Source organism: Schistocerca piceifrons, chromosome 7 (assembly GCF_021461385.2).
Source record: "Schistocerca piceifrons isolate TAMUIC-IGC-003096 chromosome 7, iqSchPice1.1, whole genome shotgun sequence".
NCBI classification, from domain to species: domain Eukaryota; kingdom Metazoa; phylum Arthropoda; class Insecta; order Orthoptera; family Acrididae; genus Schistocerca; species Schistocerca piceifrons.
Window position 1 is genome coordinate 388,425,368 of NC_060144.1, and position 25,141 is coordinate 388,450,508.

General features: G+C 40.8%; 1 protein-coding gene across 1 annotated transcript in view; it reads left to right on the forward strand.

Moving 5' to 3' along the window:
- The window catches only part of LOC124805725 (putative inorganic phosphate cotransporter), a 112,849-nt gene extending 88,857 nt beyond the window's left edge, over positions 1-23,992 (forward strand). Inside the window, exons 5-6 of the mRNA XM_047266295.1 lie at positions 15,754-15,995; positions 23,837-23,992. Of these exons, the coding sequence (XP_047122251.1) occupies positions 15,754-15,995; positions 23,837-23,992 (398 nt within the window). The remainder of the gene's footprint in view (positions 1-15,753; positions 15,996-23,836) is intronic.
- Positions 23,993-25,141: the final 1,149 nt, after the last annotated feature.

Genomic DNA, 25,141 nt, shown 5'->3' on the forward strand with positions numbered 1-25,141 from the left:
CAGTGGCGGACACTTCAAGAAAGGCGTTACGCAATACGGAGAGGTTTATTATCGAAATTACGAGAGAGCACATTCCGGGAAGAGATGGGCAACATATTACTACCGCCCACATATATCTCGCGTAATGATCACAACGAAAAGATCCGAGAAATTAGAGCAAATACGGAGACTTACAAGCAGTCGTTCTTCCCACGCACAATTCGTGAATGGAACAGGGAAGGGGGGATCAGATAGTGGTACAATAAGTACCCTCCGCCACACACCGTAAGGTGGCTCGCGGAGTATAGATGTAGATGTAGATGTAGACGTAGATACGCCTGAGCATTGAGTCAAACAGAGCTTAGATGGCGGATACAGATATAGCTGCCCATGCAGCTTCAACACGATACCACAGTTCATCAACATTAGTGACCGGCGTATTGTGACGAGCCAGTTGCTCGGCCACCATTGACCAGACGTTTTCAATTGGTGAGGGATCTGGAGAATGTGCTGGCCAGGGTACCAGTCGAACATTTTCTGTATCCAGAAAGGCCCGTACAGGACCTGCAACATGCGGTCGTGCATTATCCTGCTGAAATGTAGGATTTCGGAGGGATCGAGTGAAGGGTAGAGCCACGGGTTGTAACACACCTGAAATGTAACGTCCACTGTTCAAAGTGCCGTCAATGCGAACAAGAGGTGACCGAGACGTGTAACCAATGGCACCCCATACCATCACGCCGGGTGATACGCCAGTATGGCAATGACGAGTACACGCTTCCAATGTACGTTCACCGCGATGTCTCCAAACTCGGATGCGATCATCATGATGCTGTAAACAGAACCTGGATTCATCCGAAAAAAATGACGTTTTGCCATTCGTGCACCCAGGTTCGTCGTTGAGTACACCATCGCAGGCGCTCCTGTCTGTGATGCAGCGTCAAGAGTAACTGCAGCCATGGTCTCCGAGCTGACAGTCCATGCTGCTGCAAACGTCGTCGAACTGTTCGTGCAGATGGTTGTTGTCTTGCAAGCGTCCCCATCTGTTGACTCAGGGATCAAATGGTTCAAATGGCTCTGAGCACTATGGGACTTAACATCTGTGGTCATAAGTCCCCTAGAACTTAGAACTACTTAAACCTAACTAACCTAAGGACATCACACACATCCATGCCCGAAGCAGGATTCGAACCTGCGACCGTAGCAGTCGCGCGGTTCCTGACTGAGCGCCTAGAACCGCTAGACCACCGCGGCCGGCTCTCAGGGATCGAGACGTGGCTGGACGATCCGTTACAGTTATGCGGATAAGATGACTGTCATCTCGACTGCTAGTGATACGAGGCAGTTGGGATCCAGCACGGCGTTCCGTATTACCCTGCTGAACGCACCGATTTCATATTCTGCTAACAGTCATTGGATCTAGATCAACGCGAGCAGCAAAGTCGCGATACGATAAGCCGCAATCGCGATAGGCTACAATCCGACCTTTATCAAAGTCGGAAACGTGATGGTACGCGTTTCTCCTCCTTACACGAGCCATCACAACAACGTTTCACCAGGCATTCCCGGTCAACTACTGTTTGTGTATGAGAAATCGGTTGGAAACTTTCCTCATGTCAGCACGTTGTAGGCGTCACCACCGGCGCCAACCTTGTGTGAATGCTCTGAAAAGCTAATCATTTGCATATCACTGCATCTTCTTGCTGTCGGTTAAATTTCGCGTCTGTAGCACGTCATCTTCGTGGTGTAGCAATTTTAATGGCCAGTAGTGTATCGAGGCCTTCTGTTGCAGAGCGATATGAAAAGGAACGGGTATGTAAGTATTGTAGTAGGGAAGGTGAATGGTGGATTTCGGTTAGTCCCTGAATTTTAGGAAAGCTTGGTTCATCTGTAAAGGAGACAGCATGTAGGACACTAGTGGGACCCATTCTTTGAGTATTGCTCTAGTGTTTGGGATCCGCAAAAGGTCGGACTGAAGGAAGACACCGGAGCAAGTCAGAGGCGGGCTGCTAGATTTGTTACCGCAGATATTACCGAGATGCTTCGAGAACTCAAATAGGAATCTCTGGACGGAAGGCGACTTTCTTTTCGAGGAACACAACTCAGAAAAAATTACGGAACTGTCGTTTGAAGCTGACTGTAGAACGATTCTACTGTCGCCAATGTACATTTTGCTTACGGATCACAAAGAAAGGGAAATTAAGGGTCATATGAAGGCATATAGATAGTTGTTTTCCCCTCGCTCCATTTGCGAGTGGAACAGGAAAATAAATGCCTAGTAATGGTACAGGTGTCCTCAGCTACACACCATAGGGTGGCTTGAGGAATATGTATGTAGAGGGTTAACGGATGCGGAACGTGAAACGGAGTACATGGCGTTCAAGGGTTTGGAGGGACTTAGGGAACTCTGGTGGGACGTAATTCGCTTAAAGCCTAGTTTACATGACGACACCAGGTTGCAAGCAACTTCGATAGCGGCCCCTGAGCATGGGCTCCGTGCGTTTGCGCAACACGTCGGTGAAACTAAACACTTCGGCGTGTTCCAACTTTTGCGATACTAGTTGCGTGAGTTTTGAGGTTACGTGTGTTCGTAGAGTGTAGACAAACTGAAATATGATGTGAGGAACGGAGAATAATGTTCGCGTTTTGGATATCTATGCACTGCATACGTGTTTGTGGGATTTCAGTGGTGCTGATTACAAAAATAGGCAAAATATTGCTGATCCTCAGACCTTCATGTGCTATCATAACCTAGATGGTTTGACAATATCTGAGCTGGAGGACAAAATTTATTGAATTAGGAGCACATGTCCAACTGAATTAAGAGAAATACAAGCAAGTGTAATTCTAGCTGTGGCAATGTTCTCATCTACAAGACTAAAATACCATCGTTCGAGTTGGCCAACTCTTTGTTAAGGAATATTGTTGACAGGAGGGAAGGCTGTACAAATTCAAGAATCTGCATTCTTTATTCAATATTCATCTATTTAAAACTTCGCTGCAGTGCTTCCCATTCACATGTATTAGAATTCTGAAAAATTGCCACTGGACAGATCTATCTTCAAGAGAGCAGTTTGCAAACCATTCTCTTCTGAATGCAGCCTGCTTCGAATATTTATTGCTGTTAATGTTAATAATTATTACTGTTAATGTTAATAATTATTGGTGTTAATGAAAAAGCGTCATCATCAACTAAAACCCTATCTTATAGCATGACGAGTGTTCTCGATTGTAATGCACCCAATATGATATATAATTTCAGTTCTGGCGACAGTGGGTCATGCATTACAGTACCGTTATTCCTTATCACATAATTAACTCTATTTAGAAGAAACGTGAACAGTTCTTGTGACATTCTAAGATAATTAAAATAACTTCTTGGATTTTCCATTGTAAATTATTTCATCAAGGATGCTGGGCAACCGAACTGAGGCCTTTTCTTCATCTAGTCATGAATCGAAACACGTTTCTAATTTTTTTCTTATGTAGCGATTCCACGCAACAAGCTTTAACTCCATCACAACTCGTGCGACGTGCAGCTGCCAACACTTTCATTTCAGACACGACTCAGGGACCCACAAGACGACGAAACTGAAGTGTATACTGGTGTCACCGTGTCTATAGTAAAAAATGAAATCACTTGCGTGCAACTCATTCCACGCAACGAGTGGCACAACCCACTGTCATCGTGTAAACGTGGCTTAATGGCATAGCCGCATGTGTTGCTTGCATATCCTTGGGAACTCAAAATTGGAGAGCGCGCAGGATGAATTCCTCTGCATCTCGTTCTGCATTGTGAAGCAACTAACCACTGGTTTGAGTCGCAGTCAGCGAGTGCTAGCCAATGTGGAGGCGAGAGGTAGGGAGCAACTAGTGGTCAATCGCCATCCCCACACGGGTGCAGTGCTCTGTTTACCGTTTACGATTCATTTTTATGCAAAGCTACACTTTACACAAAGAGATGCAGAAAGTATTTTCAATATTCGAATCACTATTAAGTGTTAACATCATTGTCTTTTTGAGAAAAGCTCTTGTTGTTGTTGCTATGTTATTCTGCGTTTTATATTTTCTGTATAGCAATAATATAATAAAAGTTGCAACCCTATTAAAAGTAGCTGCCTAGTTACTAATTACATAAGACAACACATTCCAGTCTTTCTAAGTGTCCTTGACAAATTACGTGCACAATATGTGTTCAATCGCCGTTTTATATTATGTGCAAAAGTAGTTCATCATAGTTATAATGCAGTGCTTTTACTTATTCTACATCCTTGTGGTTCTCACTCCAGATAAGAGCTACTGAACAGGTTATTTGCAATGATTATATCAGTGAACACTATGTGAATGTCTTGACCGGCAACCTACTAGTTATAATGAAGTGGTATCTCAGCGTATGTTTCAGTTAAGTGTGTATAACGTTTTCTCAACATGCAGCATTCAAAGGTTTTTACTAGAACCAATCTCGTACCTATGAATTTTAGAGATAAATGTTACAATCATGAGGCATATTAAATTTTACAGAAAGATCTGATCGGGAACCCGTGGCCAATGATCCTGACAAGCGTACCGATGTGGGCCCATGTGCTCATCATGTTCGCCACAGGTTGGGTCAACTACACTCTGCTCTCCGAACTGCCCACTTATGTTGGAAATATACTACACTATGACATTGACGATGTGAGTAGGATACTATTCGTTTGTACTTCACCCAGCTCTGGAGGTATAAAATGTTACAGCTGATGATTAACCTTTCGCTCTTCCAGGCTGGTCTCATATCTGCACTGCCTTACCTCTTTGGTTGGATTAGCTGCAGTGTATATAGTTTTCTGACGCAAAAGTTTACGGAAAAGGGAATGCGTGTTATCAATACGATGAGGATTTGGGATGCAGTTGGTAAGTCTCTCTTCGCAGTGCTTTAGATTATAAGAATTTATCTCCGTAAATAAATAACAAAAATGTTGTCTTCTCAATTGAATGCCGAATAAGCACTAAATTTTTCTGTACGTTTTTCCTTATCCTGACAGAAAACTAAATATCAAAATATTTAAATCATATATTTTTTTTAAATTTTAAATGTTGTTAGGTTTCAGCAACGGTGCACGCAGAAACTTTATAGGATTCGAAAATAACAGCCGACCAGTTGCAAATTAAACGTTTATTAAACTCTTATCATGGTTTCGAAGAATATAATTTGTGTGATGAAGGAAAATCGACACTTAAAATCACTTATTGACATAAACGGATGTTGAAGGTTATGGTCTGTTTTCGGGTGACACGCACATTGCACTAGGTAAGAGCCTTATGGCTTCAACACCTGTTTACGTCAGTAAGGGTTTTTCCGAGTCCAGTTTCCTTCCGAAGAAGACAAACTTATATTTGTTGAAACCATGGTAAAGTATAAATAAACGTTTAATTCTGCAAGTGGTTAAATGTTATTTTCCAATCATATCGAGATTTAAGTCATAAGCTAAGTACACGGAAAGCTACAAATACATGAACTTTTAACATACGCTTTTTGGATGTTTTTAAATTGAATTCTTTTAACTGTTTCTCCCGTTTCATGGTTAATACATTGGGGGATATCTGTACTCAATGCGATAGCAACAGAAGCGAATGTTGCTGATACTGCAAGGAATAACAGCAGTTTCCGCTCTAAGCAACCTTTATTTCATAACTCTTTTCGTTATTTCCCTAAAGCGTGAAACATCTGGTAACTGAAGTTGCTTAAAACTGAACTGAAATCATCTTATCAAGCTGACGTTTAAAGCATTGCCACTCTGATTTCTGCAGTGACATCTGTAGAGTGCCTCAGATATACTGATAACGAAAATGATACATCTGAAATAATAGACATTGCGAAATAAAGGCTGCAGCCGTTAAAAGAAAGGCCGGCCGGGTTGGCCGAGCGTTTCTAGGCGTTTCAGTCTGGCACCGCGCGACAGCTACGGTCGCGGGTTCGAATCCTGCCTCGGGCATGGAAGTGTGTGATGTCCTTAGGTTAGTTGGGTTTAAGTAGTTCTAAGTTCTAGGGGACTGATGACCTCAGATGTTAAGTTCCATAGTGCTCAGAGCCATTTGAACCACTTTTCGTTAGAAGAAATTTAACCAGTCTCGAATTTCCATTATTTGCTTTAGGGAAACCATAGAAATCTAAAGTTCATGACCGGACCGGGACTTGAACTGTCGTCCTTCTGTATGCGACTTCTCTAGGCCACCTCGCTTGGCTTCAGCCTCAAGGAAATACAAACATTTACTGCTCTAACCTGTGGCCAATTACAACACATCGTGGTCTTCCTGTCTATAGGACACTGCGCGCAATGATACGGTGCACTTTGGTCAGGTGTGGGATAGGTCAGTTTCGTGAGCACTTAGACAAAAACTGCAGCGGGTACAACATGACGTCGTGGGCATAACCGCATGAAGACTAAAAAATAGCTATGCGTAAGCGGTGCTAGTCGCATAGGACAGAAAATCTTTACTGTAGCTAAACACTACTCTGTGCACTAGACGCTCATAAATTTAAAAAAAATACGATATCTGCTTTTACAGACCATAACTGGAAGTAATGAGAGTGATGAAATTTGAAAATAGTGCAGTCTTGGTGGACGCAGTGACCTACTGAAAACTGGTGATAAAAAGACGGAAGAAATCCGCTTAAGTCCCAGGCTTTTTAATAAAGATAGACGAAGTATTGTCATGAGATATAAAAAATTGTTTAGACAAGAATATGTATGGTGCGAAAAGTGAGAATTGACTTCTAACTACAAGAAGAGTAAGTTTCTCCACATGAGTACTAAAAAGAAAGCCATTAAATTTCAGTTTCACGATAAATAAAAATGTTGTGGGTGTCGATTCAGCTAAATACCAATTATTACCATTATAAACTATCTCATTTGGGACCGTCACATAAAAAATGTTACGAGAGAAGTAGAACCAATGATTCCGTTTTATTGCCTGAACATTACTGTAGAAGACGCAATAAATCTAAACTGCTCAGCACAATGAGAGGGTTACTTCTTCGAAACCCCGTAATTAGCTCCAGTTGCAACGCTAATGTTTGAAAATTGGCTCAAAGGTGCCTAAAACTTTCCTCTGTAATGCAAAAGTGTGGTTCCCTGCCACATCCTCCTCTGTCTCGTCGACGCTTCAAATAGCAAGGTGTTTACATATGCGAAGGAAGCGCCAGAGATAAGTTTATGTGACGTGTAAGATGGGTTAATGATGCCATATTGACACCAAATTTCACTTTAATTCTGCCAAATGCCACTGTTGGGCCGTCACCCTACGGGAAGGTCGTTCAGTCTCTCTTACCCACATTTCAGTCCTTCTTTCGGCACCTTTACGATTTTTATAGCTGACCGAGGGAAGCGTTTCAGACACACCGACGCTCAGAATCGACAGGAAAAGGTCTCAGGAGGTGGCATAAAGGGAGTCTATGGAACCACCCTTCCTCTTGGGGCGTTGATCCCCACATGTTTCGCAGTCGAAAAGGATATTTTGCAGTGCAGTGAGCAATAGGAACAGGACGACGTTTTTGGCAACATTTGACACTGCAGACACTCCTCCCCCACCCTCTCCCAGACGATTCAACACTTCTTTATGGATATCATACACTTTAGAGTGTAGAGCTCTGGTGACCGGGGTGGAACCACTACAACCATTCGACGAAATATGAACGTGATCTTAAGTAGGAAAGGGTGTTTATGCTTTTTCAGGCCTCCTGTTTCACACCATCCTGTGGCGTGATCACAGTGGATACAACATTGACACAAGCATCAATAAAATGGCAAATGGTCCTTCTAATATCCCCCAGTTCGGCAACGCCCTCGGTGCCACACATACACCTTCGTTGAGCGCTTTAAAAATTTTCCTGCACATAAACAACTCTTGATTCCTAGTCGCCTGCAAGCAGCCAACACCTTTGACATCGCCCAGATTCCACATGCTCGCAAGCAGGTGCTACAGGAGCAGTATAATGCCACTCAAGCTGAAAGGTGTCACATGGTTGTCTGCAGGCACCTAGGAATCCATCAGTGTTATCACTGTACAGTTACATCATTAATGTGCCTCAACAAGGGTGTGTGGGTGGCACCGAGAGTGTTGCTGAACTACGGGGTCTTCACTGTTTTATTCATGCATGTGTCAATATTGCGCCTGCCGTGATCACGCCACAACAGGGTGAGAGACAGGAGGGCTGAGGAAGCATGAAAACACTTGCTACTTTGGATCACGTTCAAATTTCGTCGAATGTTGAACGGTTCCTAGTTGTTCCACCCTGTACACCAAAGCAAAATTTGCGATCGCATTACATTCCAAGGGTTGTGATCACATTGCTTGTCTTTGGAGGCCCAAGACGTCCTTAGAGCACGGTGTAATCATCTGAGGGAGGGGGGGCAGGGGGGAGGGGGGTTTCAGTAGTGTTGCCAAGGATGTCGTATTGTTGTTCATCGCACTGCGAACTGCCGTTTTCGACTGCGAAATGTTTATCAACACCTGAAAGAAAGGGGTGGAGTCACTGGCGCCCTTTATGCCACTGTCTGAGGCCTTCTCGTGTCGATTCCGAGCGACGGTGTGTCTGAAATGTTTTCCTCAGTTACCTATAAGCAAATCGCGTCGTTTCAACGCTGGGCGTCGCGGTTATTAACTCCAGTACAGTGGTGTCAAAAGAGGAGCTGAAACGTGGAAAAGGGAGTGCATGACGACCTTCCGATCGAGTGACATTCCACGGTGGCGTTGGGCAGAATTTTAGTGAAATTTGGTGCCAATGTAACATCAGTAACCCATCTTACCCATTACATGAACTTCTGAGCTCTGGCCTTTCTTTCGCATGTGTCGACGACTTGCTGTTAGAAACAATACTCTTATGGAGTATTGCTGGATGATACGCTACCCTTACCAGATACGACTGAGGTAAAACATCAAAAAAGTTCAAAGAACGATAGGTCGTTTTGTATATGATGGGCGAGCTAGGGTGGCATCATTAAAACAAAGGCGTTTTTCGTTTCGGCGAGATTATTTCACAAAATCTCAATCATAATCTTTCTCCTCAAAATATTTTGTTGACTCGAACTTACAAACGCAGAAAGGAGCATCGTAATAAAATGAGACGAATCATAGCTCACACGAAAGATTTAGGTACTCATTTTTGCCATGTGCTGTTCCAGAAATAGTCAAACCTGTGATATGAAGCATCTGCTATGCATTTTTACATGAACTTCGCAGTATTTTCGTAGATGTAGATGTAGATATGCCCGACTGTATAGTTTTGAAATAATAGTCTCAATTGCAAATAGTGGCAAATGGTAACTAACAAAATGCATTTTGCAACCGAGACCGTTTTCATTCAAAAATTTTTATATCCGGTTGTTGCTTCAGACAACCAAAATGGAGTGGAACCAGCATTACCTACTTTATATCACTTAACTGATCATCAACAGACCTGATTAATCACGAGTCGTTAAAAATAAAAATGTTATGTAAAAGAACTGTAGCATGAGTTGTAACACAGAAAGAACATTCAGCGGTATCCACCCCAGACCACAAAAATCTCACGTGATCTGGGTATCCACGTATTCGGGTACATCGTTGAATACCATTGAATGGTTTTAGAAATTTGTTATTCTTCTGTTCATCTTATTTTACAGCTTATGACTGAGCTCTATCACAATTTTTGACTTTTCACAGCTCGTGATTAATCAGAATTGAAGATGATCATTTAACGATAGAAACTCGCTATCGCCTGTCATAATTTGCAGCTGGAATTGCTAAAATATATATATATTTTTATTTTAATAAAGGAAATAGTTAGACCATGCAGTAAGTGAAATAATGCGAGGGATGTTAAGCACTGTAATTGGGGAAAGTTTTACAGATCAATATATAATTAAAGTGGCGACCCTCGCTTCCAAACTTGTCTTCCTCCATGCCAACAACGATAGTAACCAGTCTTAGTGAGGGATTGTCTGGGAGAGAGGCTTTCTTTTGTTTAGTGGTGTTTGATATACAGATCATGCAGCCAGCAGTTTATTACTTAGGGAATAAATCTTACTAAAAAAGAGTTGCGACAGGGCACGCAGAGCCCATAATGGCTGACAGAAAAATCAGTACGTTTTAACTGACAATAAATACAAATTATTTTAGATTACTGGGGGGAGAAATGGTGCAGGACACTACTGATACACTAAGCTGGCCTAAAATTATTTTGTGCCACATTTGTTACACGATGGCTTCTATACGGCATACTTGTCAAACAATACACAAGTATGACGCCATCACCTAACACAATCCAGTGGTCCTATGTGAGAGCATACACTGTATTACATGTGGAGCTTACAGTCTCTTAAAGCCCATGATGGTTCTGTAAGTTGCTCGCTTTTAAATGTGACGGTAGTGGTGACACCTGCGGAAAATTGGTGATTCAGCTTGCTTACTCTCTTGCAGAAGGTAGTTAGTATCTCACACGAAAACTACCTCATCTACTTTTGTTCAGTCGAACGATGTAGTATCAGATTCGTTGACGCTTATCCTCTGTACGTGACTGGTGAAGTCTTCGTGATGAAAAAGCATCTTTACGACGGCAGTAAAATGTTGTCTGCGCCATTTCTAATCCGTAACCAAGCTCTCTGGGAAAGAGCAGGTTGTAAGATTAAAATAGTGGCAGCCTGTAAGGACTCATATTTGTTCCTATTCTTTGCGAGTATTGTATGCCTCCCTTTAAGTTCAGGGACGCGCACAGGCGCATTAAAATCGGGGTTATGCAAATGCCCGTCGTCCGCTGTGTCCTTTGAGAGGAGATCAGCCTACTCTCATTAGTGAATGCATACGTATTCTGATATCCAAAGAAGGTTCAGTGGAGTTCCATACGGCTATAGCTTCTCGCATTAAGTGTGCAACTATTCGTTGTTGTGTTTCTTTCGCGATGGGGTTTGAGAGCTTAACGATCCAGCTACGATCAGGATCTCGTACAGCCCAAGTGGTCTCACCATCTGGAGAGCTTCCGTCGTAAAAACTGATGCTTTCTGTGGGAGTGAATATGATAGTTCTACCTGGAGATAAGCTGCAAAGGCCCTGCCAATATATGGCTGATCAGTTACTTTCGCTGCGTCAACGAGTAATCCAATTGCAACGCCTGTCGTGAATGTTTCGTTGGTGTCTGACGTTTTACATTGGGAAAATCCAGTGAACTGCGTGGTGAGAAAACGTTCCTGTTCAGCAGCAGTTATTATTTAGCAACGTACTTTTCAATTGGACAGAGAAACCGTAACTGCTCCAAAGAAGCTGCGGCGGGTCTTCTAAATTCCCCGCAGTGGAAATAAATGCACCACGTACGGGCGCCGAACATGGAGATAGGTTCACACTACTTCTAACAGTATTTCAAGGGGAATGGACATCTCTAAACTGGGCGGTCGCAGAAGTTGGACACAATAATAAATAAAGATAGAAGGAAGGTAACTGCGAAGAAACCTTAATCAACAGACGAAACACTTCATTTGTTCGACGAAAGTAAGAAACACAAAAATGTTCAGGGAAAGACATGAATATATCAATATAAGTCACTTAGAAATGAAATAAACATGACGTACAGGCAAGTCAAGTTAAAATGGCTGTAGGGAAAAATTAAGAAATGGAAAACGTTGCAGTCATTAAAGGACTGATTCAGCACATACGAAACTGAAAACAATCTTCGGTGAAACTAAAAGCATTGGGGCCAACATTTAGCATGCAATGGAAAATCCACTGTTCAATGTTAAATGCAGGGGAGAGAGTGTGTAAGCGGAAAGAGTATTTTGAAGGTATCTACAAGGGGGGAAGTACTTGTCTGATGACGTGATAGAAGAAGAAACTGGAATCTGTATGGAAGGCATAGGGAATCCAGTATTAGTCAGAACGTACAAACACTCTGGAAGACTTGAGATCAAGTAAGGTAGAACTGCCACATAACATTCCATCGGAATTTCTAAAATCATCGGGGGAAGGGGCAACCAATCGATTTTTCAAGTTGTGTAGAATCTATGTGGCTGGAGATATAATACTTCCAGAAAAATGTCATCCACGCATTTCCAAAGACAAGGGCAGGTAAGTGCGAGAACTAATCACAATCAACTTCATATCTCACTCAACTAAGTTTCTGACAAGAACAATATACAGGAGAACGAAAAAAAAATTCAGGTCTGTTAGACGACGATCAGTTTGGTTTTCGGAAAGGTGAACACACCACAAAGGTAGATCTCGTGTTGCGCTTGGTAATAGAAACAATACTTAAGAAGTGTTCAAGAGTAGGATTAAAATTCAGCTTGAAAGGATCTCAGAGTTAAGATTTATTGATGACGTTGTTATCCTCAGTGAAAGTGAAGAAAAATTACAGGATATGTGAAATAGAATGGACCGCCTAATGTGTGCGGAATATGGATTGAACGACTAAATTAATGAGGAATAGCAGAAATGCGATTAGCGGTACAACTTGAAGTCAGAATTGCTGATCACGGAGTACACAAAATGAAGCAATTCTGGTTCTTTGGAAGCAAAATAACATATGACGGACGAAGTAAATGGAACATAAAAAGTGTACTAGCACAGGCAAAGTGGGCACTCCTGGCCGAAAGAAATCTTCTGTTATCAAATATAGGCATTAAATTAGGGAAGAAGCTAATGAGAATGGATATTTGGAGCACAGTATTGTATGGTAATGACTCATGGATTGTGGCAAAAACGAAAAAAAAAGAATGATAAGGTTTCAAATGTAGTGCTACAGCAAGACGTTGAAAATTAGACGGGGTGATAAGGAATAAAAATGTTATTCGCAGTATCGGCGAAAAAGGAACGTATGGAAAACATTGACGAGAAGAAGGGACAGGGTCGCAGGTTTAGTGTTAAGGCATCATCGAATAACTTCCATGGTACTGGAGGAAGCTGTACAGGGTAAAAATTGTAGGAGAAGATACAGACTCGAACACAAACAACAAATAATTGAGGACGTAGGTTGTAAGTGCTACTCTGAGATGAAGAGTTCAATACAAGAAGGTATTTGCGGCGGGCGCCGTCAAATCAGTTAGAAGATCGATGAATTAAAAAAAAAATGTAATGTGAAGAATTCTATGGGTTGTTCTGCGCCGTTACAAGGATTACCACCATCTAGTTCATGAGATGTAAAACAGGCTACGGTCACTGTAGCAAAACGATACCAACAAACTTCGATAGACTGAAGAGGGTGTCATGAAGAATCAACTGTGTACGAGAAACCAAGGTTATTTTCACCAGAATCGACAGCAAACCAACGACATCAATGACAGTTCAGATATACTTTCTGGCGCCACAAGCAGAAAAGGAACAGATAGAGAAAGTACATGAAGATATTGAACGTTGAGTTCAGTATCTAACGGTTGACTATAATTTAATAAATTTAATAATCATGTGGGATTGGAACGTGTTAACAGGGGGAGTTACTGGATACTTATGGAGTCAGTGTTAGAATTGAGAGAGGAGAAAGACTGAGTTCCGCAATAAATTTCATCCAGTAAAAGCGAGCATCAAAAGCGGAGGAGGTATACTTGGAAAAGGCCTGGAGAAACGAGAACATTCGAGTTGGGTTACATCATGTTCAGACAGAGATTCCGAAATCAGATATTGGATTGTAAGGCTTACCCAGGTGCAGATACAGACTCGGATCGCCATTTGGTAGTGATAAAGAGTAGACTGAAATCAAAGAGAAACCAAGACCTGAAACATCATACAGCAAAGCTATAGGGCGTCGAAGTCATAGAGGCTAACGCCTGTAGCTAGACCACACATTCGGCTGCAAACTCTCTGCAGCATGGATTATCAACCTCTTACACCCACCGCCCACCTTTATGTCTCTGTTGGTAGTAAAAGCTTCTAACCGCCCATCAGTTTCACAGAAATGATGATTTATGAAGTAGGAAAGTAACTTTATAAAATTTATAAAGGAGAGCTGCAGCAAGTTATATCATTTGATAATAATTTCTTATGAAATACTTTATCAATATCGTTTGGAAAACTTAATGAAAATATGTTTAAATCCCAACCGCCTACAGCCCACCATGAAATCTGGAATTCCAATTAGTGGGCGGTAGGGACCAAGTTGACTACTAGTGCTCCGCAGTGTTGTTGTGAAAGGCGTGGACGCGTTGGAAGCCATCTAAAGTAACGGACACCGTCAGGCCTAGTGAGAGGAAATCAATTCACGATCCGTCACCGTGCAAATTTATGTCTGCTGTCAAAGCGCCTGCCACTATGACAGCCTGTAGCGTTGTTGGCTGACGTTTCCGTATATGGGTTCCTCTTCATTATTTATTCCTCAAGACCGCCGCTGCAGTCCGTCAAAATTTATTGGTGTCTTTTCCTTACATACTGAATACCCTCAGGTAAACTCTGATTATACAGGGGATTTACGCAGTTCGCCATGCGCCAGAGCTTACTTTACAATGAAATACCGCTTTCACCCGAACTAGGGCTTAGGCTAAATGGCTGGTTCATTCACGCGTTTGACGGAAGAGTTTCTAAAACAGTTCCAAGGAAAACTGTCCACCGTCCCTGCAATAAATGGCCTGCGAGATCGCAGAATCTGGATTTTTCTCAGACTGTTACTTGAGAGCAGCATTATTACATTACAAAGTAGTTAAGTACTAACTCATCTACACTAGGGTCATGCTATTCTAGAAACAATGTAGAAGAGACTCTTGGGTTTTGCTCTGTCCCTTCACAACTACTATGCTTATATACGTATATGATGGAAAGTTAACAGATTTGGAAAAATGAAATATGCCGATAGCATCACATAAACAAGAAGGATAAAAGATTTTGTGGACACTAGCGTCCCACAATCTGTTATCCCTCACGAAATCAGACGTATGCATTCCAGTTACTATGAATGAATTTCAACCAACAATCGAGAAAATTTCTAACAATAGCCATGCAACTGACAATATTTATTACCCGATTCAATGGATGGCCGTCAAAAGCATTGTATCATCAGCCACATATCCTGAAGGAGTGGCCTACGGAATCCCTTCCAACAAAGTTGGTCACTGGAATCATTATGCCCATCCTGAATCAGGAAATGGAACCCGTCTGCCATGTAAGCAGGAGATCCCGGGTTCGAATCCCGGTCGGGAAACACATTTTCATCTGTCCCCTTTGACGTATGTCAACGCCGGTAAGCAGCTAAGGGTGTTCATTTCATTGTAATTTCATTCTAACGAGCTGCATGGTCACTGATGGTATCTGTTCTTTCTGACATGTCCGAAAGAACAGATACCATCTTAGGATATATATACGAAATAGTTCTACCACTAATTCTCAACCTACGCAGACGCGGACGAAATATGACTCTATTGAGTTATAACATGTTACCACGTTATTAATTAATGTAAAAAAAGACAGTCTGTGTGAATTTCTGCTTGATTACACGATAAACTAAACATGTAAATAGTTGATTTTGGCGAAAGAGAACTGCACAACAGATCGTAGTCAAAAAATATGTAAGCTCACTCAGTACTCGAGTATGAGATTAAGTTCTTGGAAATCCTGTGCTACACATGAATAAACCTAACGGGTGCAGTAAATTTATTCTTGAAACCGAAGTTGGAACAGTTGGAGGATTTCCAGAAACATTGTTTGTGATGGGTGAAGTTAAATTTTCACCCACGTTCCAATAAACACAAACATCTTATCAGTACATTCCAGCCAAATCTGAGAAACTTACAGCGTCACTTGGGAAGCTTCGCCACAGAATGTGTTTGGTTCCTTTATCCACAGCGTGCGTCGGCAGCGCGCTGTGCCTGCTGGGAGTGACGCTGGTCGACTGTGACGTCACACTGATCATCGTGCTGTTCGTGCTGACGATGGTGTGCCGCTGCGCCGTGTACGGCGGCTCCTACATGAACCACCTCTACCTCTTCCCGCACTCGTACGGCGGCGCGGCCGGGCTCGCGCTGACCGGCGCCAACGTGTCCGGCATCATAACGCCAATTGTCACCGGCGCCTTTGTTTCGGGACGGGTAAGTTTCAGCCGCTCTTATCGTGAGTGACGTCACTTTCTGGCAGGGGGTCGTTCGGATAGAGAAGAACATATTCGAGGCACCTAAGCTTCCGTTCTCTTTTAGTTGATTCCATATTTCAGTGATCATTTCCACTATTTCCAACGAAATTATATAAAGTAAGGCCCTTTACGAACTTTATATATGTGATCTGTTTTTGTTATGGCAGCAAGCGTGGCTTTTACGGGCTACTAAACTTCCGAAACATTACAAGGACTTAAAAATAACAACAAAAATTAATATACTAGTTTTTGACATTGACTACTACTGCAATATGCATTCTTCTTCTTCTCCTTCTTCTTATTTCGTTTCACCCTACTTTGCGGTACGTTAAATCGATCAATTTTTCATGTTCTATGCCTTTCTATTAGCCCAATATTATTTCATTCTTTTTGATCTTGCTATCTTTCTTCTTCAGTGATTTGTATTGTTCGTTTGGTCTTCATTTTGACATGGAGCCTTTCTTTCTTGTCTTTTTTTTTTCAGTTTTATCCATGAGCATATTTTCTGTAATTTGAAGTTCTCTCAAGTCCTTATCCGTTTTCTTAAACCAATTTGGTTGGGTGTTTTTTTTTTTTTTTGTTGCAGAAGTAGTAAGAACCATTTTGTTTATCTATTTGCGTTCATTCTGAGTACGTGTTCATAAAAACCTATTCCTCTTTTCCTCATTTTGTCTTAGAGTTTTTTTGGTAGTTTCGTAAAGGGTTCCTTTTTTATGTGAATTTGTTCGCTGTTGTGGTGTCTGGGGCCAAAGATTTTTCTTAATATCTTCCCTTCTTTGATATCCAGCATTTCAACTGGGCCATGATTGGTGATGGACAATGTTTCGGCTGCATGTAGGGCTTCAGGATTTGATTACTGCATTGTAATGTCTAATTTTTGCATTCCATGGCAGGGACTTTTTATTACGAGTCATTTTTTGGTAAGTTGGAAAGCCAGTTCAACTTTATTTCTACTAGATTCTGTTGCCCTTTCCTCGAGGCCATTCCAGCTGATCCATTCTTGAATATATTTGAAGTCTTTAACGATCTTTATTTTTTATTCTCTCTCTTTAAAGTGTTTTGGTGGATTTTTTTATTTTGTCATTATCTTGGTCTTTTCAAAGGAGATTTTGAGGCAGATTTTGTCAGCTTGTTTTTGTAGGCCGAGGGTTTGTTCTTTGGCTTTGTCCCATGTCTCGGCTAGTAGTGCTATCTATCTGCAGAGGCTAGATAATTGACATCGATGATTTTCTGTTTCGTTCCTAGGTGGATTTCACTATGGATCTTTGTGTACCACTCTCTCTCTACATTTTCTAGGGGGCAATTACACAGCAGTGGAGAGAGTCGATATCCTTGCCATACACCAATATTTATCTTAAAAGGGTCGGAGAGATATCCATGAATTTGACTTTGGAGTTTGTGTTTTCTGATTAAGTTTGTGGTTTTGTTGTTTATGTGTAATTCTTTTACCAAAAAGATGAGGGATTCCCTGTCTAGTGAGTCGTATGCTTTCTGAAAGTAAATGAGACTGATACCATATGATTTTGCTCTTGATTTTTGGTACACCATGAAGTTTTTGGGGTTTAGGTCTTGTACTTTCCTGAAACCCGCTTGGTATTCTCTAAGCTGATGGTCTAATTGTTGTTCTGCCCTGTTTAGTAGGACTTTAAAGAATATCTTGTACGTTACACCTAGGATTGAGAAACCTCTGTAGTTGTTGTGGTCTGTTTTCGACTGTTTATTATGGAGTGGTAGGATGAGGGCCGTCTTCCATTCAGCTGGAATTTTTTCATTTTTCCATATTTCTTCAAAGATTTTTTTTTTAGATCAAAGTTCAGTTGTGATTTGGTTTCCTCTCAAGACTTTATAGTTTTCGAGATTTGAAATGACTGTCTGTAGTTCCTCGGAGGAGGATGGATCAGAGTTAAGGTTGGTTATTGTTGACACCTTAAAGTCCATTTTTTCTGTGAGTTCTTCACAGCTGAGAATGTGAGAGAGGACAAGTTACTCTCCCACCCACTTTTCGCATATGGAAAATTATTAAAGATTTTATTACAATCTGACACACCATAAGTGAGAGTCCAGAAAGTTAATGGCCTGAGCAGACATTGATGGAGCCTGGTAGGGTGCTAAAAGCATGAGGTACTTTTATGATTCTTAGCTCATAGAAACGGCTTGTTGGGAGTAGAAAGCCATTGGTGGCGAGCCCATCCCTTAGTAAATCTTGCCGGACAGCTCCATAGCCATACAGGACACACAGGGCATCCCCTCGTCAAGACAGGGCTCCAGTAGAACAATGCCGAGATACCTGCCACGACGCCAGTAGAAGACTGGGCAGGGCCGTCTTCACATGTTTTCGTGTTCATCGATATTGCAAGAAGGCCAGTGAGCCACTTCCCTCAGCTGCCCCTGTTGTATAAGAAAATTCTGGCACCTGAGAAACGTTTAGGAATGGAATCTTTATTACACCTCATAGCTAAGACTAACAAGCTCCAAGACACAGGCGATTTCGATAAAGACCTTTGAGATTGTATCTGTTCGCTTGTTGCCATGGGACATGAGACATGATTTCAGAGAAAATCACCTTTTCCACCTCTGTGAAAACTTAAGAAAGCCAGTAATTGGCGGTTTCTTTCTTTTTAAGAGATGCCAGTTTCTTCACTCCTGCCCTGGTGACATGAGTTTGTGCTGTCGTGTGGGAGGGGAGCTTCAGCGCCTCTAGAGCCTTGTGATTGGCTCAAGACGATGTGAAGGCGATGTAGTTCGTGCACTTTGAGGGAAAACAGAATTTTTTTCTGGATATATGGGAAGTACTCAAGTGCAGGACCTCGGTCTGGTAAGCCCTTCTGGTGGTTGGTACTAGGGGCCTGTCCAGATACTGATTTCACTTGCAAATAGTTTAGACTGGGGAGCCTGTGGGGAAGTTCTTACTGTATTGACAGCATGAATTCAAATGTCTCGGACTACTCGTTTGTTGAGGACACACTTATTCGTTTTTGTTTTACCAGTCTTGACGTTTGGTATCCTTGTGCACTCTGTCATATAAGTGAGCCAAATTGGTCCTTGGTACGACCAGCAAACAGGTGTGTCGCACGCTGAAATCTACCGTGATTTCAGGGGAGGGTAAATTGCGATCCATCTGCCTGATCTCTAGACTATGAGATTTTTGCATTTCTTTTGTGGCAGTGATCGATTCACAGGTGACGCCTCCACGTCTCACCTCCTCCGCCGCACACATCTCGCCAGCTGCAAGTCACGTCGCCGCACGAAGTAAACAGGGTAACATACTGCCGCCCTGGCATTGTCAGGGTGTACAGATCTCAATCGCCACTTGCTCTCAGCTGCATCTACGTAGAGAAACTTCGGTCGAGTTGATCAGTCAAAGTCTGCTCAGCATCAGATCAATTCAGTTTGCGTTATCCACATTTTTAGGGCGAGAGTACTTGACTCACTGATCATCTAGTTACACTGTATTTGCCAATCAGGCGTCACCCATTGGAGTGTTTAATCATCTGTTAGTTGTTTAGGGAATTTAATCTATAAATTGTTTAGTATAATTTATGTCTTGTTTGGTAAAATAAATGTAATTAGTACACTAAATTTTGTCAATATTCTCAATGAGCTAAATAGTCCAAACAAGTTACCTTTCAAATGTTTCTAAAATATTCTACCAATATTTTGCAATTATTCCTGTTGTGGGCAATATTTTCGTTTTTGTCTTGGAGCTGTGGGATTGGAGGGCTACGTTTGGCCATTTTTTGTTTAAAAGTCCTATAAAAATTCCTTGTGTTGGTTTTGATGAAGTCATCATTGATCAGAAAGCGGAGTTGGTCTTCTTGGGCTTTTTACACTCTTTTGGTATTTTTGATCACTAGTTTTCTTAAATCTACGAATTTTGTCTGTTACGTTCATTTTTCTGTGATTGCCACTCTTGCCGCACTTTTCTTTTTACTCAAGGAGTCTGTCACATACTTCTGCTCATCAGGCCTGCTTTTTGGCTTTGGGTCTGGGAACTAATTGTTCGGCTTTACTTATTAGGCACTCTTTTATTTGATCCCAGTTTTGGTTTTGCATGTCTTTTGTTATGGAAAAAAATGGTTCAAATGGATCTGAGCACTATGGGACGTAACTGCTGAGGTCATCAGTCCCCTAGAACTTTTTAGAACTACTTAAACCTAACTAACCTAAGGACATCACACATACAGCCATGCCCGAGGCAGGATTCGAACCTGCGACCGTAGCGGTCGCGCGGTTCCAGACTGTAGCGCCTAGGACCGCTCGGCCACTCTGGCTGGCTTTTGTTATGGAGGTAATTCCTTGGAGTTAATACCTTTTCTGGATTGTATTTTCTTTTTTGGGTTGTTGGTTCCGTTTTCCTTTTTTGGGGTGATTTTGAGTTTTATTTTGGAAAGGAGAATCAATGTTAGCTCCTCTGAGAACTTTGAAATTCCGTATTTCTGTATGGAACTTCAGTGATCAAGTTGGCATTCACCTATTTGTGAGTTTATTGAGACCCATCTTTTCCGTTTTCAAGGTAGCTTTTTAAAGGCTCTGGATTTAAGAATCATGTTGTGTGCTTGGCGAAGTTCTATTAGTCTAAAGCCATTTTGGTTAATCCTGTTGTGTGCTGGGTAGTTACCAACAACTTTCTGTATTTCTTCTCCTTCCCTATCTGAGCAGTGAAGTCCCCCAGAAGAAGACATTGTGTTTTTATGGGATTTTTTGCACAACATCATAAAGCTGGTCCAAAAAAACGTTCCATCTTGTCTTTGTCCTTTCTATTATCTTCATTTATGGGGCTTGTGCATTCACGATGGTGCGTACTGTGTTAGCAGATAAGGAGGTAGGTGTGGAGAGTCTTTTGGACTGTGATTCAAAGTTGATACCAGTCTAAAATATTTTTGTCTATTATTAGCTCATTTCCAAAGTGCGGTGTGTTTTTCATAATTTTTTTGCCTACCTTATCATTGTTTATTCTGAAGTCTTCAGATTCAAAATTGCTTTCACCCAAGTATTTAGTTTCTTGTTTGGCCGTTATAAGAATTTTGTGGTTCTTAGCGGTGTCTATAGATGTTTTAATTTTCCAGTTTTTAGAAGAGAATTTACGTTGAAATTAGCTATGTAACTTGGTTTTCTGTACTTGAGGTTCCAAAACACTCCGACTTTTCTCTTTGTAATGATGCAGACTCTCCAGAATCCGATTGTCTGCTTACGCACTTTGGTGTGGTGGATTGTCTACATGGGGTTTCACATCACACTCTTCCATAATTAATACAATTGTGTATGATGTGACTCCAGTGTTTGAAGATCAGAAGTAAACCAATTTTTTCTACTGTAATATGCATACATTTAAATTCGTTAGTAGAATAGATGTAATGTATTTCTCCAGAAGAAGTAATTTTTGTTTGGATTTGCTACCTGTGAGACATTTCACGTGTTTGGGTGGATGGTCAACGATTTTGTTGACTGCTAATTGCATGCCTCTCGGCCACCGGCAGCTGTAGTACACTGAGGTGACAATTTTTTCTGTCTGTATGTGACGGCTAACAACCTCAGGAACTACCATAGCGACTTTGTCACGCTTTTCTCTAATAGACAGAATGAGTCACAAGGAATTAGTGTGTGTGTGTGTGTGTGTGTGTGTGTGTGTGACGTCACGCCAGACAAATTGTCCGGCTAGAGATCGTTAGTGCCATCCATGCGAAGCCAATGCGAGGCGCTGGTACTCTTCATTTCTGACTTCCTGTCTGTTTTGCCCGAGACGATGACGGAAATCCATCGTATAACGAAGCCTAATTCGCCACAAAAGCTGTTGGACACTCACTCAACTCCCAAAATGAAGGAAAACGCTGTTCAGCACTGACTGAATCCCAAAGCAATCACATGCTGTGGAGAGAGACAGTTTAAACTGGCCTCGAAATCCGACAATTCTCCCATGTACAAATCATTTGTGAAGGAATGAAAATCTATCTACAACAAAACGTTCTTTATTTCTCGAATGACGTAGTTGGTAGCCTATCGCCTGATTTCACATTGTTCTCCGATACTTATTTCTACGTTTCTGCAAACCCAAAACTAATTTTTATTCAATTCTGCAATCTTCTTCATAACTTCGCCTTAACCACCAAACTGACCACTCATGATTTCTTAAGGAAAATCTATTGACGCAGAAATGATACTTACCACTTACTGTCAGCGTCATTTTATTATGTGCTGATATTCATCATAGTTCACTTGGACATTTCTTGCATATTTCTTGTTAAAAATCGTTTTTCGCCCATCAGTAAGTTTTTCCTATTCTTTTACCTTCATTTATTTTGTGTTGTACCTGTTTGCATATTACATTCTAAATTCTATCTATGCACCGCTGGACAGCTAACAGCTATGCAGTTCTTGTCATAAGAATTTGCATAAAATATATATGCGCCCTCATGCTACTCTAAACTGATTAGCAGTTTCCTAGTACACCGTCTCAAAAAATTTATTTAGCAAAGATTTCTCGTTATGAGAGGTCCCAGCGGTGGGATCGACTTTTTGAAACCAAATATACGGCGATATACGTTATGATCCCAGGTATCACATCTTGCAGCCTTTCACACTGGTGAACTCTCGTTTGCGAGTAAATGACGAAAAAATTGCGGAATTTGTGTGGTGCTCGATAGCATAAAAAAAATAAAATTATGTAATACGATTGTGTAATGTGATGGGTATGATAATAGTTTCACCTGCGAGAGGGTGTGGGTTCGTATCTCGTCAAGTGCATTAATGTTTTCTTTTTATTTTTACATTTTTATCGAAATGACTTTTGTCATTACTTTTATTCAAGTAATTGGTTTACATGTAATTTCGTAATTGTATTCCTTTATCACATTACTTAAATCACCATATGAAATTTTCTCATTTGTTTCATTTTTTCTGTATATCATTCTTTTTCCAGTTTTAGTGAATATGAATTTAATTGTACTTGTTTATTGTAATATTCAATTATTTGAAAATTCCGACCTATCAATTAAAAAGAGACCAAATAATCCATTTATATTTACTGTGCAGTGGTGTGAAAATTGTATTTTTCGTTACCAGATGTGCAGTTTTGTTTGCATGTTAATAGTCATACAAACTCAACCTAAATACCTATTGCACTATGGATAAAATAAAGTCGATGAACATGTAAATGAAAGAAGGGTTTTAAGTATAACGAAATTCAAACTAAATGAGAAATAGATATAATGTACTGTGCATGATATAACGTGCATGGAAAAACAGGGTAGTAAAACAAAAGCATTTAGATCGAAATTAAAACATAAAATTTATTAAAACCACATGAACAAAGATTTCAAGTGGAAAAAGAATGATAGGAAGGAAAATGAGAGCAAACGAATAAGTTGATATTATGATTAAAGTGGCGGGACAAGGGAATAGAAATAAAAAATTACATTTAAATCAATTAAATGAATAACAGTGACGACCAAATCATTTCGATAAAGATTTTAAAATAAAAAGATTTACTGTACCTGGTGAGATTTGATCTCACAACCTCCTGCATGTGAAGCTACTATCCCATGAATTAGACCTGCAACTAGACTATTTAATTTAACTTTTTTAGCTTTACTGAACGTCACACAAAATTCCGAGTTCTTTTCTTGAATTACTTGCAAATAAGGGTCCAAAAGGGTGAACGGATACAGTGTATGATACCTCGGATCTTAACCTAAATAACTGTAAGTTGATCCCACGCCTGGGGAGCTCTCCTCATCAGTCACAAAAACTTTTCAGTGTGTACGTAATTCTCATATTAATGGCTATTTTTGTACTGTGTTTCAGCAAACGGTACAGCAGTGGAAATACGTTTTCTATCTAGCAATGGGTATCTCTGCAGTACCGTACATTTTCTATCTAATTTTTGGCTCTGCTGAGGATCAAGAAACTCCCTGGATGGAGAAGAGAAAACTCAAGAGGAAACAACAAAGTGAACCTTGAACAACGTCACCGTGTGTCTTAGAAATTCGTCAATACTCAACTGCATGGACATAATGTTCGAAATGTTCTTCGTCGTTCGACGGGCGATGAGTAGGACTGCACTACTGAGTGAACGAAGGAACTGTGTAGACAAGCACAGAGCGCTCATTTTGCGCATTTTTCTTCAACGATGCCAGCGTTAGTATCCCAGTAAGAAACGATTAGATCGCTGTTAAGTTCGTATCGGCAGCAACTCTCGAGCCAGTCATAGAGCAGCTTTACTAGAGTTGAACGTGAAATGAAAAAGAGTTTAAGAGATAAGGGGACGATCTGAAACGTATCTGGAGCAGTATTACGAAAATATGATAGCTAACTATAACGCCACGATCTGTGATCAAAAAACGCTAAAATTAATAGTTATTCCTAGTCAGGATATATCACTCATTGGCATTTTATACAGCCGAGGCAGCTTAAGACAAATGAAACAGTCCACATTTGAGCCAACAGTTCGTCCTTCGTAAGTTTTGGCCTTTCCATTCGACAGCAGTGTGCTGTTTTGCGTAAATAAGTAGGGTGCATTACGCCAAGAATTTAATTGTTATTTTTATTAGGGGTCTCTGAACCCTTGCGCGATAATAATGGTATTTTAACACTCTACTTGCAATTTTACGTATTTCCGTCTACATTCTATTTAAAAAGTAGTATATAGCAGATATGCCCCAATTTTATAGTGTTGCCGCAATAAAAAAGAAAAAAATGTTATTGAAGTGTCGACTCGACTTATAATACAAACATTTTGACTGTTCAAATTAACAAATAAATCACCAGATTTTTTTAAGTGGATAATATTACGTTTTAATACTTCCAACGGACAAAAAACTAAATGACCCAGGGACTCTCTGTGGTTTTTTTCTTCTCTGCTACAGCTCTCAAAATGAAAAAAATTCCTATTCTTGAGTTCTAGTTTTTTCAACTATAACTTTTAAGAAGGAAAAGCAGTCTAGCTATTTTAAATTTACCACAACTTTCTCAAACAACATGCTGGTGTAATAATGAATGTTTTTTGTACTCTGTTTTGTTTCTGTGTGTAAGTAGAAATTTAATCCGTATCTGATATGTTGTATTTGCACTTTAATGTGTATGTAAAAAATTTCGAGTTGTACCAGAGCA